The sequence below is a fragment of the Dasypus novemcinctus genome, chromosome 1 (genome assembly GCF_030445035.2).
Source record: "Dasypus novemcinctus isolate mDasNov1 chromosome 1, mDasNov1.1.hap2, whole genome shotgun sequence".
Lineage (NCBI taxonomy): Eukaryota > Metazoa > Chordata > Mammalia > Cingulata > Dasypodidae > Dasypus > Dasypus novemcinctus.
This window is the reverse complement of record NC_080673.1, coordinates 40,723,213-40,737,928: the sequence shown is the minus strand read 5'-3', so window position 1 is coordinate 40,737,928 and position 14,716 is coordinate 40,723,213. Positions and strand designations below refer to the sequence as shown.

At 36.5% G+C, this 14,716-nt stretch overlaps 1 protein-coding gene across 5 annotated transcripts in view; it reads right to left on the bottom strand.

Annotated features, from left to right (window-relative positions):
- The window catches only part of FBXW7 (F-box and WD repeat domain containing 7), a 239,613-nt gene that overhangs the window by 88,141 nt on the left and 136,756 nt on the right, over positions 1-14,716 (bottom strand). For 3 of the 5 annotated variants that reach the window (XM_058281351.2, XM_058281397.2, XM_058281304.1), the window contains 2 exons: positions 12,894-12,943; positions 11,717-12,286 (listed from right to left, as the gene is read on the bottom strand). In XM_058281351.2, coding sequence (XP_058137334.1) covers positions 11,717-12,217 — 501 coding nt within the window. In that variant the 5' untranslated portion in view covers positions 12,218-12,286; positions 12,894-12,943. The remainder of the gene's footprint in view (positions 1-11,716; positions 12,287-12,893; positions 12,944-14,716) is intronic. The other 2 variants (XM_058281448.2, XM_058281494.2) reach the window with 1 other exon arrangement.

Genomic DNA, 14,716 nt, shown 5'->3' with positions numbered 1-14,716 from the left:
CAATAAATGATTTATGAACAGTATTTTAACATTCTGACTACCATTGCTGCTTTCCATTGCACTAATGGGGCCAGATGATAGTCTGGCTCTATTGCACCCCAGCAGCTCCATGCTGACTACACTGGCTACAGTAGGGTATGGCACTTCAATAATAGATTTCAACATGAAATAAAGAACTCCAAAATTTAAAAAAACTACCTAAAAATGCAATGTTACTTCTCATTATAATAGTCCATAGTGACAACCTCATTTTTAAGTCCATGTTTATGGATAAAGCTACTGGAGACAGGTTTGAACTTAATGATCATTCAGGTCCCCTCTAACTTGAGAGGGGTAAGGTGCATGATTCTAGTCTAGGGGACTTAAAATTAGGATAGAAAATGTAGCAGTTCAAATACATTAACTAGTTTTAAAAAATGGGGGGTTGGGATAGAGAACGCACTAGTGACTTTCTGGAGTACTTTAGAATCATGTTTTGAAAGACAGACTCTGAAAGTGCTCACAGAAAGATTATAAAACAAGATATTCATGTTTCAGGGAGAGAGAAAAAGTGTCATCAAAGCTACACTAAGTATCTTCCGAGGAAACCACAAAGTAAATAAATGTTTTAAAAACAAGAAAAGATACTACCATGCTAACTATATGATTCATCTAATTTAAGCTGACCTTAGAGAATTGTCAGAGATGCATCTGAGTGAAGTACTGGTTGAACCAGGACTTAAAGAGACTGCTCTTTCCACTATACTCAATTGCAGCTTTATAAAGGGATCATTGTATAATGCCCTTCCTTGTGAGGGACATCTTTTTGTCCAATAGTCCATTAAGGATACCGTATGCTATAGAAGTCGTCAGAAAAGACTAAGCAGCCTAAGACTTGGTTTCCAGTAGATAAAGTTTTTACCCCTGATAAATAGTAGTAATATACATTTATTGTAGCAAACTTGGAAAACTTTAAAATGTAAGAAAAATTTTAAATAACTCTTAATTCAACCACATTAAATATAACTCCACATTTAACATAATTACTTCTGTTCTTTTCCATTTATATATATACATTTTTTCCACGATTAGGATCATACAATATACATAGTTTCGAATTCTACATTTTTAGTAAATATTGTATTTGTATTTTCCAATTAAATATTCTTTTTAAAATATGATTTTAACAGCTGAATGAGCTGCTTTTGATTGCTTTCTGCATCTTAGTAACATGGATCCTAAACAGGGATTTTAACTTCTCCTCACAGGAGCCTTTACTCAAGTAACTTCTAATAGTATTATAATATACCTCAAGGTAACTGTCTATAATATGGAATACTTCAGTCTTAAACAATAGGCCTATTTACAGTTTCCAGCTTGGGTATATCTTAAGAAGTGAAATGAGAATTGTTCACATTACAATTTGTGAATCTTCAACTCTTAAGTAGAATGAGCACTTGACACAAATATATCAAATTTCTACTGTTCAAAAAAAATAAAAGAATTAAATGTCAGCCCAAGATAAAACTTACAAGAAAGGTCACAAGGTAATACAAAATAAACTGCACAAAGAAGAGAACTAACAATGGGTTCAGAAGAATTGAGTAATCTAGGAAGGTATAAAGACAGAGATGGGATTTGGGTTGGGTTTTGAAGGATCTGGCCAGTTTGGAGAGAAAAGTGAAGTATTTCAATGCATGTGGAAAGTTTCACATACCCATTTTTGGATTCTGGGATTCATCCGTGGGAAAGGGGGCACCAGATATTTGCCCGCGGTTACTGTTCAATACAGAGCTAAAAAGTCATATGAAAAATTCATCCAATTATTTACATGGCCAAACTCATTGTGAAGTAAGTGGCATTACAGCCTGGGATAAATAGAAACCTAAGCAAAGATGCTCTAAACATTTTAAAACATTGACTATTTTTATTTTCCAAGAACCTGGGGAGAGAGGGAAGAAACTAATTGTTGAAGTCTGAAAATATTCTTCTGTTAAAACCTTCAGCAGACCTACAGGCTTAGATGATAAGAAAAAGTCAAACCATTCTTCCCACAAATGACCAGAAGTCTGAAACATTAACAGTGATAAAACATGGGGAGGAAGAAGAAATAGTAGTTTTAGTTTTCAGTGAACTGCTCAGGTGATGGTGGGAGCTCAAGGCCTAAATTTGGAGTTATCTACTAAATTAAAAATGGACCCCACCATGACATGCTCCTTTATCCTTTTTCTTCATAACATGCCTCCCAACTATCATCAACAACAACAAAACAAAAACATTTAAAAAGAGCAGGTCATTATAAACACACATGAAACTATTTGACTTAAGAACCGTTTGAGGATAACTATGGATACTTCAGAATATTTTATCATCTGCATAAAGCACAAATCAATGGAATACTATCAAACATTTTTAAAAAACTCACTATACTGTGGGAAGACTTCTTTAAGGCAATTAGAACTAATATGGTTTAAAACAATGTTAAGTGTTTTAAAAACTACACTGATTAGAAATTGACCATAATGCAAAATTCATTTTGGCACCCAAATGTAAGACTTGGAATACATTTAAATATACAGAAGCTTTAGTTAAGGTTAGTAGAATGTTTAAAGAAACTGACATACTGAAAGTCTAATGAAGGTAAGGGTATATAACTATTAACTATCTGTAAATAGCATCACTTGGAAATTTATGTGATATTTTTATTGAAGATTGGCTCAATTATTAGAGTATGCTCCGAATACTACTAATTTGGTTGCATATTATCATGCTCCTTAATACTTACTGCCTATGTACATTTCATAAGAACAGGAATATTCACTGAAGTAACTACCTTAAGGGGCAGTTATCAAGTTCAAGAAATTTAACATGGGTATAAAGCTTACAGTCTATCTTCCTATTTTTTTTTTTTCCTGTATGTCCAAATAATGTACTTTTGAGCCTCCTATCTTCCCTCGTTAGATCCCACCCAGGATCATATATTACATTTAATTATCATTGTGTCTTTAGTTTATTTTTTCTCCAAAAAACAAAGCACAGAAATTTTCCCATCTCAACCACTCCCAAGTATACTATTCAGAGGGAATAACCATATTCACTATGTTTAGTAATACTTTCTATTACTAAAAGTTCCCCACCTCCCCCAATAGTAACCCCACAACCATTTGCATTAACTCCATTTCCCTGCCCATGGCAACTTTTACTCTAATTTCTGCCTCTATGAAGTTGCATATTCTCCAATATTTTCTTTGTGATTACTATGATGCTTAAATTTAACATCCTAAATCTGTAACAATTTTCTTTGCTTTGATACCAATTTAACTTCAGTAATACACACAAATTATTTCCTATACCTGTTATGTAGTTCTTGCCACAAAGTAGATGTTTATGCATTTATGAGTCTAAAAAACACTGATTTCTCATCACATTTTATGCATTTGCCTTTTAGATCTTGTAGGAGGTAAAAGTGGAGTTAAAAAACAGAAATACAATAGTACAGGCCTTTATATGTACCCATGTTGTCACCCTTTCTGGAGATCTTTATTTCTTCATGTGGCTTCAATCTATTGTCTATTATCTTTCCTTTCAATCTGCAAAACTCTTTAGCATCTCTTGCAGGGCTGGTCTAGTGGTGATGAACTCCCTCAGCTTACCCTTATCTGAGAATGTCTTAACCTCTCACTCATTTTCGAAAGACAATTTTACTGGATATAAACTTCTTGGTTGGCAGGTTTTTTGCTTTAAAATTGTCATCCCGAGAAGCAGATGTGGCTCAACCACTTGGGCATCCACCTACCATGAGTGGTCCCAAGTTCAGGTTCCAGTGCCTCCTAAAAGAAGATGAGTAGACACTGCCTCCTACTACAATGAGCTTAGACACTGCCTCCCACCGCAAGAAGCTAGACTCCATCTCCGCTACAACAAGCAGATGCCAGAAGTCAGCAGACCAGCAGTCTGCAGGGAGCGGATATGGCTCAGGCTGTTAGGCACTTGCCTCTCATATGGGAGGTCACAGGTTCAGTTCCCGGTGCCTCCTGGAAAAGGCGAGCAAAGAACGAGCAGACAGAGAAGAGAACCATCTGAGGCGGAGGGAGATAAATAAAGAAAAATAAATGTATTAAGTCTTCAAAAAAAAAAAAAATCATCCCACTGCCTTCTGCCTCCATGGGTTCCAATGAGAAAATGGCACTTAATCTTAATGAGGCTCCCATGTTTGAGACATGCTGCTTCTCTCTTGCAGCTTTTAAAACTCTCCCTCTTCATCTTTGACATGCCATGCCATGGGTCTATTTGAGTTTATCCTATTTTGGAGTTCAATGAGTGTCTTGGATGCAGATATTCATGCCTTTCATTAAATTTGAGAAATTTTCAGTCACTGTGTCTTTGAACATTCTCTCTGCCCCTTTCTTTCCTTTCCTTCTGGGGTTCCCACAATGTCTATGTGGGTATGCTGGGTGGTATCTGTGGCAGTTGGGATTATTTTATGAATCCAAAAAAGAGAAAGACTGTATTTATAAACTATTCTTCTGGGTGTGATAGCCTTTGATTGCATTAAATTAAGCTGAGTTGTCTTTGATTAGATTACCTGTTAAGATAAGGGCTTTTAGATTTGACTACTATCCAGGCTGTGATCCAGGATGAGCCCCTGCCCCCTTGCTGGATCAGATACAAACCACACACACTCAAGAATACACACAGGAAGAGAGAACTCTGTCATTTCTTGATCTTGCCATGTGACAGAAAGGAGAAGGCTCAAACAGCTAAAGCCCCAGGGAGAGATAATCCATTTTGCTTAATAGCTGACAGCTAACCTTGGGAAGAGAGCCAACCTGATATAGGAGGCTTGGAAAGAAATAAGTCTTATGCCAGGAGAGAGAAGACTTCACTTAAGCATGAGGCCTCGTGAGGCTGGGGCCCACATAGCCTTAAGAGGAAGAGGAAGCCCAGAGAGGAAGGAAGAGACCAGCCAGAGATCTGTGACCATCTTGCTTTAATACGTGGCAACTGACTTTGGTGAGATAGCAACCTTGAGTTTGACTTTTTATGGCCTAGTAACTGTAAATTTTACCCTAATATCCTTTATTAAAGCTAAGAGATTTCTGGTACTTTGCATTAGCACCCATTGATTAACTAATATTATGTCTCTTGCAACTTTATCAACTCTCTCTTTCCATCTTTGCCATGCTGGGCCACGGGTCTATTTTAATTTATCCTATTTGGAGTTCACTGAGCATCTTGGATGTGGATATTCATGACTTTCATTAAATTTGAGATATTTTCAGTCATTACTTCTTTGAATAGACTCTCTGGCCCTTTCTTTCTTTTCCTTCTGGGGCTCCCAAAATGTGTATATTGTTATGATGGATGGTATTCCAATAATTCTTCTGGCTCTGTTCAATGTTCTTTTCTTCTTTCTGTTCTTCAGACTGGATTTCAATTGTTTTATCTTCAAATTCACTGACTCTTTCTTCTGCCAGCTTCAATCTGATATTGAACCCCTCTAGAGAATTTTTGGTTTCTGTTACTGTGGCCTTAGGCTCTGGATGGTTCCTTTTTACAATTTCCATTGGTCTATTGATATTCTCTTTATGTTCATCTATTGTTTTCCTGATTTACCTCAGTTCTTTGTCCATGTTTTCCTTTAGCTCTTTGCATAAATATGATCATTTTTTAAAAGTTCTTGTCTGGTATGTCACAAGCCCGGTTCTCTGCATTTTTGGTTTCCAAAGCTTTAACTTTTTTGTTTGTCTGGACCATAACTTCTTGTTTCCTTGCATGTTTTGTAACCTTCTGCTAAAACCTGGACATACCAATGCTTTAATTATGTTGCTGTTGGAATTTAGACTCTGATGTTTCTGTTCCTTAAGCCTGTATCTAGCAAGAGTTATGACAGATATTTTCTCGAATGCCAGGAGCTAAGGGGGGATGGGGGGTGGGAAGAAGCAAAAAAAGAAAAAACTTTTCCAGTTTTTGCAGATTGACCTATGTGAATGCTCTCTTTCAGAACTTACCCATACAAAGAGCTTAGAGAAGAGCTATAGGACAAAGCGTAGGGGCCTCCCCAATCCTTTCTACAAGTGTGTCTTGTCCTGTGCATGCTCTAGTGACCCTAGGAAGTTCCCTGTTTACATAGTTTCAAATGTGCCCTCCTTCCTAGGACATAGTTTCCTCACTGTCCTGGGCACTGCACCATATGTCCTACTGACAATAATCCCTTGCCTCAGGCAGCATGACATGCCCACAGTTTTCTGTTGGAGAGTTCTCTGAGCCACATCTATAGGCATGGCAAGTTTTGGAATGGTGAATCCCTCAGGTCACCACCAAACAGACTGGGCCAGACATACATGCTCCCAGTATGTGCACAAGACATTCTGCCTCCTCAAAGAACCAGGACCAGAGATCTGCACGTTGGGATAGGGGGCCAGTTTATGCACGGCCAATGAGGGGTTGGGGAGGGGCAAGTCAGGGCACCATGAGATCATACTGCCTTTTTTTTTTTTTTTAGATTTATTTATTTCTCTCTCCTCCCCAACTCCACCCCGGTTGTCTGTTCTCTGTGTCTATTTGCTGCGTCGTCTTTGTCCGCCTCTGTTGTTGTGAGTGGCATGGGAATCTGTGTCTCTTTTTGTTGTGTCAGTTCTCCATGTGTGCAGCACCATTCCTGGGCAGGCTGCACTTTCTTTCGCGCTGGGTGGCTCTCCTTATGGGGCACACTCCTTGCGCATGGGGCTCCCCTACATGGGGGACAGCCCTGCATGGCACGGCACTCTTTGCGCGCATCAGCACTGCACATGGGCCAGCTCCACACGGGTCAAGGAGGCCCGGGGTTTGAACCGCGGACCTCCCATGTGGTAGACGGCCGCCCTAACCATTGGGCCAAGTCCGCCTCCCATGCTGTTTTTAAGTGGCCTTTTTCTTGATTCAGCCCTCACCCCAATATTGTAGTCCTTACCTGTTTTCTGGAGCTTTGTGGAAGATGTTTCTGCCAGTTTTTCCTCATTATTCCTTTTTTTTTTTTTAAATGATTTCGTATTTAAGGCAAAAAGGATAAAAACTATTTAATTACCAGGAGAAAGCAAACAATCAAGGACAGGAAAAAATGGACTAATTTGAGGTAAGAAATAAAGTTATATGAAAAGAGAACAGATGGAAATCACTAAGCTAGATATGGAGAAGCAGAAATTAGTGTTCAGACATGCTTCTCTTCATGAAAAGATAAGGAGGATACAAGACCTGGCCTACTGGTGATGTTGTTTGCTTTTCATTTTAGTAGAAGATGTGTTAATACTCTGCATAAAACACTAAAAGGATTTTTCATTCTGGGCTGGGCATGTCTTAAGAAAACAAGATGTCCATTTTTTATTTTATTTAATATGATAAGACCGTTGACAGAGGGAGTTAAAACCAAAGAGATAGGTATTCTTATCTGGGGAAGCAAGTTGGCTCAAGAATTTGCTGGCAGACAAGTTAAATTTATAGAAATAGCACACAATCACTGGTTAAGAAGCATATTGGGTTACAGAACGAGTGACATCTTTTATACAGTCTTAAATTTCATTTTTTGCACTGTTGTTTCTTCCTGTTATAACTTTAGCCTCAAACCCTCAAGTCTTCCATAACTTTTTTTAAGATTGTTTATTCCCCACCCCTCCCATCCACCCCCCACCCCCGTTCTTTAATGCTCACTGCCTGCTCTCTGTATCCATTTGCTGTGTATTCTTTTGTGTCAGCTTGTCTTCTCTCTAGGTGGCACCAGGAACTGATCCTGGGACCTTCCAGAGTGGGAGAAAGGTCTCAATCTCTTGTGCTACCTCAGCTCCCTGGTCTGCTGAGTCTCTTATTGCCTCCTCTGTGTCTCTTTTTGTTGCATCATCTTGCTGTGCGAGCTCTCTGTGCAGGCCAGCACTCCATGCAGGTCAACACCCTGCATGGGCCAGCTCTGCTTGAGTCAGCTCACCGGGTGGGCCAGCCTGCCCTCACCAGTAGGCCCTGGGAATCGAACCCTGGACCTTCCATATGGTAAACAGGAGCCCAACTGCTTAAGCCACATCCACTTCCCACATAATGTTTTACTAAATACTACCAAGAAAATCAGGTGAATGAGCTCTCTTCCATACTTTCCATAGGGTAGCTAAGATGATTTGAAAAGTGGCATAGTATTAGAAAACTATCAAATTATAATGTAAAGAACCTTAAATTAAATAGACTTGTATTCTAGTGAATATCTTATTTAGTAATGTTTGTCAAAATTGTACCTTAAGGAGCAGCACAGTACATGGAAAGAGAAAGGGTTTTTTGAAAGTAGATCTGAGTTAAAATTTCAATTCTGACACTTATTTAAATGTGTGGTTTTGGGGAATCATTTGGCTTCTCTGTAACCTCTGTTTACTTATCTGCTGTAACACCTGGCAAATAGTTATCAGATTAATGAACAACAATTTCTGACTACTACTACCCTCTGAACATCAGGACAGTCTTTTCTAACATATATTGCTGACACAGGCTCCCATTAGAACAAATCTTTAGTGACTAGAAAAAAATGATTGTAGTAAGAGTTTTGACAGTTTTCAAAGAAAAAAAATTAATGTAAGGAATGACAAAATTTTGCCTTATTCATATATTTTCAGCATGTTAGGAATGGCAGATAAATAAGCCTAGTCATCCACAGGGTTTATTTAGGAAATTACCTAAAAATAAAATTTGAAAAGTTGCTGGGTAAATACGGACAAGAAAAATGGGATTTAAAAAAATGATTCTTATGCCTCTATTCTTTTCAAAGTTTAAGACTTGAAGGAAACTGTGACCTAGTGTAATGTCTGTAGAAGTGTCTTAAGTTTATAATGATCAATAATTCCAAGTTCTCCCAAAATAAAGTCTTAGGAAAAAACCCAACCTCTCAGTTTCAAGAATGGACAAAAGCAGAAACCACTTGGGCCATTTTCATACAGAAATCCTATCTTGTAGAAAATCATCACTGCCTTGGCGATCAAACCATTTTAGATTCTATTTGCCAAACATTGAGGGCAAAATAATGTCAAAGTGTGCGCACACACACAAACACATATATGCACACAACACCCAAATACATGCACGTACATAAACATACACACATCTATCACTATTGTTAGTACTCAATCCACTCCTTTTACCCTATATGTATTGTATATATTTACAACAATGTTTTAAGACATTTCTAAAACTTCTGTTTACTATTTCACTATAAAGAGAAAGGTAAGATAAAGCACCTACAATCTTTATATCAGAAGTTTTCCTACACAATATTATGACTTCTCCTTTTGGAAAAAGGTATGTTTTGTCTAGCTGGCTTTTGTAAAAATTTATTTAAAAGTGCAGCAGAAATCAGGGATAGCTTTGCATTGTTCAGCAGGACTTAGCTTTGATTAAACACCTTTCTTAAAAACAATAATGCAGTTGGACATTAAGTACTAAGTTCCCAGTCCTCAAACGGCCCCTTAGAAAAGAGTGTATATAAACTCCCTCTTTTGATGTAGTAACCCTGGGGAAGAGAAATAAGTGACCAGAGGATAGAAACCAGGAGAGCGGCACTCTAAAAGGTTTAAGCCCTAGCAACAAATCAGGGCTGCAGTAATTAGTGTTAGAGCCACCTGGCTGAATTTCAAAGCTACTGCCTTACCTACCTTGAGATAGGAAATGGTAACATGCCTGCAAACCACTAATTGATGCCATTTCCTTCTTATATCACATCAATTAAATAAAGAATTTTTATAGATGCCTGGTACAAAAAGTAAACAATAAAATCTAAACTTGCAGATAGGATAGGGAAATTATGGATAAACATGTTTTGCAAAGAGATTCATGATTGGAAGCAAAAATGAATTAGTAATTCAAGTATTAACCCAAGTGTTAAAGATATTTCCCAGGTCAGGTTAGACTAAAGGAGATGATGTTAAATCTGCTTATACATTGTTTATGGGCTAAATCAATGATTCCCTGTGAAACAAAAAAATAAGCAAAAGGGAGCAAGAGGATGAACTACTACCAACATTATTTATTTTAATGTCTCTAAAATAAGCAAGTTAAATATTCCTTTACAAAGTATCCTTTAACTCATAAGTCTACCCTACATGGATATTAATGATTTCTAATTTTCAATGATACACAAGAAATCAAAAAGCATACAATCATAAAGACCCAGAAGCTTAGAATCCTGAGGATAAAGAAGTTGTGCAACAAACATCACTCATTGACTCTAATTCTTTTTGCTTTCTCTCCTGCTTTGAACAAACTATTAAATAGTAACATTGCCTAAAATATCAATTAAAATAAATTCTAATAAATGGGAAAAAAGGAAATACAATATAAGATTGGGGTAGTGAAAGAAATGCCTCCCCTTCCTTTCTACAACCAAACCCACCATGACATTACCACCATTTTAAGTGATAAAACATCTGGGAGCATTTTGGGGGAAAAGTCACATGCTACCTCAAGGAACAAGTACTGGCAATTCCAGATTTACTACAGATGCCCCAATCATCAACCAACTCAGACTACCTTTAATGTTTAAGTATCTCCCTGACTATCTGGTGGCAAAGGCAATACTGGGAAAGTGATAGTATGGCTGGCTAGTATATTCCAGTTCCTAATCTCTGGTGTAGCCTAATAGGACTGTGTCCAATGGAACTGATCTTCTCAGTACCAGATTAAACACCAAGTCCCTTAGTTGACAGGGTTCTTCCAGTTTAGACAGGAACCAAAGTATCTACCTTTTAGAACCGAATGTCTCACTCCATGAGCTACCACTAGCTAAATGACATAAGGATACAGTATGACAGAGCTTTCTCCTAAAAAATGGGCAGGGAAAGGAAAACACAGGACGAGGGAAGTTGCAGCAGAAATCTGACAGAAAGTTGGGAATCTAAGTGCTTCCTTGTTTCATTTCCTTCACTTCACAAATATTGACCAAAATGTTTCATTTCTTTATTGTAAATATACAAATCCTTCTGAGAAGTAAACAGAGTGTTCTTATTAAATGAATTCAGAAAGAACAACCAATTCTTCTGGTATCCCTGAATAGACTAATTTTAATAAAATAACTAGACGAAAACAAGCACTGAAATAATGCTATGCATTCTTGTTTTATAATATAGAAAAAGCATGTGATAATCTTAAATGCCAGTATCTAGCACTTTAACCTTTAAAAATACCAACTCAGATTTTTCCCAAAGTCAAATAATAATATTCAGACTGTAATTTCACCTTGTTTAATTATATAATGAAGAGAAACCTATTTATGAAGGATTAAAATTTTAAACACCGTAATAAGAAAGCTATTATAATTTGGGATAACTTCCAGTAACTTATACCCTGAAATAACTTCTACAAATATACAACCTACCCATCAGCCCCATTTTATAAATAAAAATAAAACACTTAATATACACATATCATATTTCATTCCACCACTATACAACCTACTAAACCCTGTCCCTCAGAGGAAAAGCTTAGATGAAAATTTGACAGTAATAATTTTTCATAGTAACAGGATCAATTACCTTCCCTCAGTTTGTAATGAGGTTGCCCATGATCACTATTTCTATATCTAATACTTTCTGTAAAACAAAAATTAGTTCACTTTATTATTATACATCTAAAGATTAATTTGCAGTAATCCAAAGACTGTGAGGAAAGTTTTATTGCAATTAAAATGGATATGCATTTAACAGTAGATCAAGTCACACACACACAAAATACTCACTTTTGTTGTCTTTGTATAGAATGGCGAGGAGAGTTGGTGAATAGGCAGGTCCACAATATTACTAGAGTTTGTGACATTGTTACTATGTGTATGTTCATCTTCTCTGCTACTGTCATCAGACTGATCAAAATCATCACTCTCCTGGTCCATTTCTTCTTCATCTTCATCCTCCTCATCTTGTTCACCAGCATGTTCTTCATCTTCCTCTTGTTCTTCTTGGTTTCCTGAGGAGTCCTCATCTACGGAAATAAACCGATTATTGTTTTCTTCCAGTTGTCCTTGCTGGGAATCATTTTGGTCTCCAGATCGATGTTCTACTCCAACAACTTCACCGTTCCTTGCAGTGTGCTCCTCCTCTTGTTGTCTTAGTTGCTGCTGCTGTTCCTCCTCTACCACACGATTCATCTGTTCTTCATCTACCTGGCTTGAGGAAGGGTTACCTCTCAGAGAGCCTCCAGTTCGCCGTCTTTTGCTGCCCACAGAGAGCAGTTCCTGATTCATTTCCAAAAGCCAGCTTGCTACTTCTTGGACCTTGGCTAAACTATCAGAAGATGCAAAGGTTTTCACATTCTGCAGGGAAAAAGTAAAGAACAATTAAAAAAAGGTTTTTACATTTTACATTATCTTCTACTTTCGTGTTTTATGTCTATATTTCAAATATCATTAAAGATTACATAAAAAGCTTTGAAGCCATCAAGGCATTAAAATGTTCTTCGGTGGTCAATAAAATTTAAATGGTAGTTATGAGACTTTATAAAATTATACACAAAATCATATAGAAAACAGCTTAATTTTAATAATTTTTAGCATGAAGCATTATACTTTAGTTACTTTGATCAATAAAACAATTGAACCATTAAAACGATTTTAGCTCAGTTGTTTATAAACTATCTTTTTTGTAAAACTTTAAAAAAATGGTAAAAAGTATATCACAAAACAGCCAGTCAGTGTTCAGTAAGTTCAGGAAATGCAATGGTGAGGTAAACTAAGGTTTCTTTATCCTAGGTATTTCCCAAACTTCTCTGATCACAGAACCTTGTGTTCAGACAGTTTTCTGAACAGTATCAAATATAATCATTACAATGTTCACTTTTCACAACGAATATAAATCAACCAGGCATCACATTTGCAAGTTTGTTAAATTAAAAAAAAAAAAAAAAAAGGTAAAAGAGCATACCCTCTGACCCAGTAACTCCACTTCGGGCAATCTATTATAAGGAAGTAATCCTAAAAACAGAAAAAAAATTATGCAGGAGATGATCACTGCAGCTTTATCGACAAACAAAACAGTCAAACCCCAAATGTTCAAGGATAAAGGAATCTATGAGATGGGATAGAGTACAATCCTTAAAAATGATATTCATGAAAAGTTTGTGACAGCATGAAGAGACATTTATACTATGTTAAGGACAAGATGCAGGAAATCATCATCACGGTATGACTTTCAAATTAAATAAAACCTGTTAGACAATATTTCAAAATATAAACTGCATTTTAGGCAGTGGTATTATAGGTTCCATAAGTTTATTTCTTTTTTTACCATATTTCTCAAATTTCATACAAACATGTTTATTCTCATGCTTTTTAATATAGGATCTAAAATTTTATCTCTTATAGCATCTTTTCATCATATTCATTCTAAATGTCATCCTTCACTGGTATCTATATGGACATGGTCAAGGTTAGTGGGCTTCCACATTACACGGATTCATATAAAATTCCTGTTAAAATATATCTTTTAGGTTTGCTAGATATAAGAAATATAATATCCATTTTCTATTACCCCCAAAGAGTAATAAGTACATTATATTATAATGGTCTTTTGACACAACAGCCACACCTACTTTTTCAACCCTCACAACTTACATGGTAGGTGATCCCCCAAAGATGCACAGTTCTCATTGAAAGTTTTGAAATGAACTCAGTCTGAAAGATGGTATTAATATAGCAATACAGTCATTTCCTTTTTTATAATCTATGCTTTCTAACAGATAAAAGAACTTGTTGAATTCTAATTACACTAGAGTGTAAGTGTAGAAAGAAAAGTACAAAGATTGAGCCCTGAGGCACTCCAACATTCTGAAAGAAGAAAAACTAGCAATGACCGCTAAGGACTAACCAATGAAGAAGTTAAAAACAGAATCTTGGGTATCATAGAAGCAATATAAAGAAAGCATACCAAGGAGAAGGATGCAAATAATTATGACAACTGTTGCTGATAAATCAAGTATAATGAAGTCAAATAATTGATGTTTGGATTGAGCAATATGGAAATCATTAGTAACAAAAGAATTTTTGGTAATTAAAGTCTGATGAACAGATTTAAGACACTGTGAAGACAGAACAGATATGATGGGTAGGAACATGTGGTAGGGATGGTGGGATCAAGAGAACGTTTTTTTTCCCTTTATGATTAGAGAACTAGCAGCCTATCTATCTACTAGTGAGAATGATCCAATATAAAACAAACAGCTGGTAAGGTATGAGGGAAAGTAGAACTACTGAAATGATGTCCTTAAGTAGTTAAGGGGGATGAAAAGGAATTCAAAAATGAAGAATGAGTTATGGTAAATGATGGGAAGGTAGAACAGGTAGAAACAGGTGGTGAGTATCTTTGGAAGTTCCCTTGTAACCTCCATCCCCAACCCCTTCCTTTTCCTCCCAGAAAGCAAAGTCATAAACTAAGAGTGTTCAGGGGAGAGGAGGTGTTGGAAATGTGAAGAGTTTTTAAAAAAAAAATAATTCTCCTTTAGGAGGGAGACAGAGAACTTCCCTTAATTGTGATGATCAAATATAATCAATAGATATGATATAATATAGATTAAATATTGCTTTTAAAAGTCAAGAGCCTCTTACAACTTAGGCAAACATAATACAGAATTTCTATTTGAAGTAGAATAAAATCATCAAGTAAAAATAACTACCAGTTGTGAGCAAGGGGGTATGGTAGGATTCATTAGAAAAGTACAGCAAATATATCCATTAATCTCAGAAGATAAA